The sequence below is a fragment of the Oryzias melastigma genome, linkage group LG6 (assembly GCF_002922805.2).
Source record: "Oryzias melastigma strain HK-1 linkage group LG6, ASM292280v2, whole genome shotgun sequence".
NCBI lineage: Eukaryota > Metazoa > Chordata > Actinopteri > Beloniformes > Adrianichthyidae > Oryzias > Oryzias melastigma.
In genome coordinates, this window is record NC_050517.1 from 6,117,010 (window position 1) to 6,121,890 (window position 4,881).

General features: G+C 43.2%; 1 protein-coding gene across 1 annotated transcript in view; it reads left to right on the forward strand.

Moving 5' to 3' along the window:
- znrf1 (zinc and ring finger 1) overlaps positions 1-4,877 on the forward strand; it is a 53,475-nt gene extending 48,598 nt beyond the window's left edge. Inside the window, exons 3-5 of the mRNA XM_024259148.2 lie at positions 984-1,089; positions 3,071-3,149; positions 3,890-4,877. Of these exons, the coding sequence (XP_024114916.1) occupies positions 984-1,089; positions 3,071-3,128 (164 nt within the window). The 3' untranslated portion in view covers positions 3,129-3,149; positions 3,890-4,877. The remainder of the gene's footprint in view (positions 1-983; positions 1,090-3,070; positions 3,150-3,889) is intronic.
- Positions 4,878-4,881: the final 4 nt, after the last annotated feature.

Below are 4,881 nucleotides of genomic sequence, written 5' to 3' on the forward strand. Positions count from 1 at the left end.
ATGGATGGATGGATGGATGGATAGATGGATAGATGGATGGATGGATGGATGGATGGATGGACGGACAGACAGATGGATGGATGGAGGGAAGGATGTATGGATGGATGATGGATGGATGGTCCTACAGCTATTATGGGGTGTTCTTTCAAGTACATTCTGTTAGTTCTGACAGTGCTCCTGTCCTTCATATTTTTGTCTTTTCATGTTGTTTAATTTTTGGTTGTTTTATTTACTAACTTATTATAAGGTCTGAATCTGGGATGGGTCTTTCCTGTGTGGAGTGTGCATGTTTTCCTCCTTCTCCAGACACCACATCTCCATTTCATAATTCAAAAGGTCTTTTCAGAGATTGTTTTAAGACTCTTCACTGTCTCTCAGATATGTGTGTGTGTGTCCTCTGATAGACTGTGACCTGTCCAGGGTGTACCCCACATTCATGCCACAGTAGCTGGGATAGACTATCAACCTTGTGATCCTTCACAGGACTCAGCATCTGATGCAGACGGATAGTTTCTGGCACTAACCTGTTTTCTGTATATGGGTCTTCAAACCACAACCATTCCCTGCCATCAAAAGCATGAACCCCAGATATTTGTTTCAATTTTTAGTCCATCTTCCCCCCTTCTTCTTCAGATTACACATCTGATGAGAATTTTTGTCTGTGTTCATGTTTCTCTTCCCTCAACTATCTTTAACCTTTCTGGCATCGTCCCTCCAACCCTCTGTGACATTGAGAACACGGATGAGATGGGATTTATTGTGTGAGACAGTTGACTCTGGAGGAAAATCCTCTTTGACAACATGCTTTAAATAAAAATCCACACATTTGGTCAAACTCCCAAGCAACAAAGGTGTCAAGAAAAACAGCAGGACTTTGTTGGATTTTTTCGTGGTTTTGATGAAGCAGAAGTCTCCATGTAAATCTGTTGCATGTCACGCTGCATTTCCGGCTCTCTGACTCGTCCTGGTGTCTGCTTCCATAGATGATGTGTTGGCGAGGGATGCCGGGGAGTGTGTGATCTGTCTAGAGGAACTGCAGCAAGGGGACACCATAGCCAGACTGCCGTGCCTCTGCATCTACCACAAAAGGTGACTGCCGCACAGACACACACGCCCACATGTCTGAGTCATTGTCCACTTCTGCCTCCACAGCTAAAGATCGATGTTGCTCCTCGCCTTTGAAGTAGAGGTCACGTATCTCATCTGGTAGTAAAGATGCTCCTTGTTGTATTTTTAAACACATCCTTGTTGGACAATTTGGGAGCAAATGAAACAGGAGATAAGTGATGGATGCCTCCAGACACTCTGGGAGATGTTTCTTTGCATCTATAAAGACTTAAAAAGCTCCAGCAGCTTTAGACGTGTAGTCCACATGTTTTATGGTTTGGAATCCATACCTTTGGCTTTCTCTCGCCCAGGAAGAACTCAGATTTGTATGAATGCAGCTGCGTCTTTGAGACATACCAAGCTGTGCTGCAGTGTGTGGCCACGCTCACTGGAATGAGGCCATCTGTAGTAACATGGACCATCACTGCATCTGCTGCGGCAGGGTCTGTATTTACAGACATTAGACCAGGAGTGTCAAACTCAAACGCACAGGAGGCCAAAATCCAAAACACTCTTTATGTCGCAGGCCAAACAAGATTAGTATTTATTGAAGACACTAAAAATACGTTTTTAAAACTTTAAAAGTGTAACTTTTTAATATAACTATGAATAAAAACAGACAGGAATATTATTATTCCAGAATAAATCAACTTAAACCTTAAATAACTTTCAATATTTTGCTCTCAGTAAAAATATATTTTGTCAGATTTGTTAGAAATGATAAATAAACAATGGATAAACAATAAAATAAAATGATCTAGAAGGCCAGATATAATTAAAGGGCCGGATCCGGCCCCCGGGCCTTGACTTTACACATGTGGTCCAAGGTTTAGTTTAGCAATCAGCTATTGTTTATATTTTATGACTAATTTTATGTTTTCGGACAATTACTGGTGAGAAAGCCCAACTGTGTTGTAATATTAGGGTATATAAATACAATTGATTTGAAGGTGTAGGGGCACTAATCAGCCAAAAATCAGCTTGAACCGCTCACCTGATTATTCAGCACGGAGCTGCAAGTGCAGAGCTACGTACAGAGGTCAACTCTGTGATCCAGAGGCCGCAGTGAAAATCTGATCCAATGATGACTCCTGACATTCTTGATCATCCGGTTATTCTTACCCGTTTGTTTGTTTGTCGTTCTTTTAATTACAAAAAAATATATCTTTCTACCTAAATCAATCAAAGAACTTAAAGTCGTCATTGACTATCACCACAGGTAAAAAAAAAGTCATTTTCTTAGCCAGTTTGTTGATCTTGGAATGAAGAATTATCAGTAAAATTTTATAATGATGCACACACGCCCCCAGCTGGACACAGTGGTGAGCTGCAGTTGTTTTCTTCATAGTAACTGACATTAATGCTATCAAGCTCACAGCGTTATGATTTATTACCCTCATTCAAATCTGTCAATATGATGGACGGCTTACAGAATTCTGTACTTGTGCAAAGAAAGGACTGTGGGTGAGGCAAACTGTCACATTAAAGTCCCTGAACGTTCCTTTGGGAGGTTCCTCTGTGACAGAAGGAACTGCTGCTGCTCAGCAGAAGGGTTTGTTAGCTCCACTCTAACACCATCAGATAGTTACACTTTTGTTAAACACTGGGGACTTCTGCATTTTAAAATTGTGTCCCAGAAACTCACTGAAAAAACTGAAGAGAATGAATCTTAAGAAAGTAAAGACACTTGTTTAAACAAAAAATGTCTTAAAAATGTCTGATTGAGAAATTTGTTCAATAGCAAAGTCTTAGTTTAAGAAAACATGCCTTTTTTTGCTTTATGCAGATTCATGCTTGTTGTTTATGCAGTGCATCTGAGAGTTTTTCCTGATAAGTGGAAAAGGTTCATCTAAAGGAGCACATCCAAACTGTTTTAGCATGAATTTGTTCCTGGTGGAACCTCTAAGGTCCTCAGAGTCAGCGTGGATGAAGAAGGTTGATGCATGTCTGTCTGCCTCTGCAGCTGTATAGACTCCTGGTTTGAGATCAATCGCTCCTGCCCGGAACATCCGTCTGACTGACCGATCAGCGATCTGTTCAAGGTGAGAAATGCCACAAGAACCAGCGGTTTGAGCTCTGAAGTAGAACTGCAGTCTGACACTAACAGTGTGTCTCGATGAAAGTCAGTTTGAAACCAAATCGGTTTCTTAAACCAAACGCCGGTTTTTCCCACTCGAACCCCCGTGGGTTTGTCTGACTGAACCCTCTGAACTTCACATGAAAGTCTGGGATAAAATTCCCCACATTGAACATCCAGGGATGGGTAGTTCCAGGCCTCGAGGGCCAGTGTGTCTGTATGATTTCCAGATATCCAGGTCCTACTGATTACCTGGTTCAGGTGTGTCCAGCCAATCAGAACATGCCAGAGGGGTGAATGTTGGAAAACATGCAGGAAATTGACCCTCGAGGCCTGGAACTGCCCATCCCTGGATGTTCAATGTGGTGAATTTTATTTCCAGATGCAAATTGAAAAAGAATATGTCTGTATTCATCCAACATTAAGAAATGTGTCCCAGAGATTATTGATATAAAATGTTTAGGTGTGTAACGATTGATCGACTTAATCAATGAATCGATTTATTGATTTTCTAAGATCAATCTGTCTTAGGAAAGTTGTTAAAATGAGTCCCCTAATAATATACAACAGGTATGAGAATGTTGTGCTTAAATGTCCCTTCATTCTTGAGGGTCTTGAGGACCATATTCCTGTTAGAAGACCTGCTTCCTCTGGAGAATCCATCTGTTTCTGTCCTTTCACTCCTTTTCCCTCTTCTGTCTTCAGGACGTGCTGTGATCCTTCCATGGATTTCTGGACACTAATGCAACTGAACTGGATGAAACAATCAGAGCGATCATCACATATTAGTCCTGACTGAATCCATCTCTGCAGATAATCACTCCTGAACAGAACCAAAAGAAAAAAAAGAGTGAAGCCATTGAACATCAACGAGGCTCTGCTGAGCTCTTCATCCTCCATCTGCTGGTGATGACTTCTACCTCCTGGCCTCTCACTACCTTAACGGTGGCCAGCTGACCCCCCCTGGCTCGCTCAGGTCCCAGCAGGCCTCCTGTTTTGTCTGTGGATGCAGGCCTGTCTCTCACCTGTGTCCAGCCCCCCCCCATGGCCTTAACTGGGGAGTGGAGAGGACAGAAGAGGAGGGTTCAGGGGAGAAGAGGAACCCAGCAAACGGATGAGGAGCTTCACTGAGAGACACTTGTATGTGATTGTGACCCAGCAGGAGACGGGTCTGTCATGACCCGCCTGCTCCACGTGTGCTCTGCCATCGCTCCTGCCTCAGTTCTGCCCCCCCCACCAACAGTTTGACCAAAACGCTATCAAACATGCCCACACGGCTTTGTAGATGTGACGTGTGCAAACCTGAGAAGGACAGAGACACAGACTGAGCATGCTCAGTCCTGGCAGAGGAGGCAGGGAGAGAGAGCCCTGTAGTTTATGCTCTCACTGTGTAGTGTGTGTGTGTGTGTGTGTGTGTGCATCGCAAAAAAGCTTGTGCTGAAGCTTGAGAAGAATGTGTGTTTTGTGGTGGGGGTGTGGTGAGGTCATTGTAAAGACGAGAACTGTGTGTGAGTGTGCGTTAAAATGTTTACACTCTAGATGTCCATTATCCCTGTGGGTGTGTGTGTGTGTGTGTGTGTGTGTGCGTGTGTTGTGTTCGTCAGGCAGTCCTCCCTTTACTTTGCTGATGTTTACAGAGAAGCAACATGTCATCTTGTAAATTTCATGTTTGACCTCTTGGTTCTCTCTCAGATCTG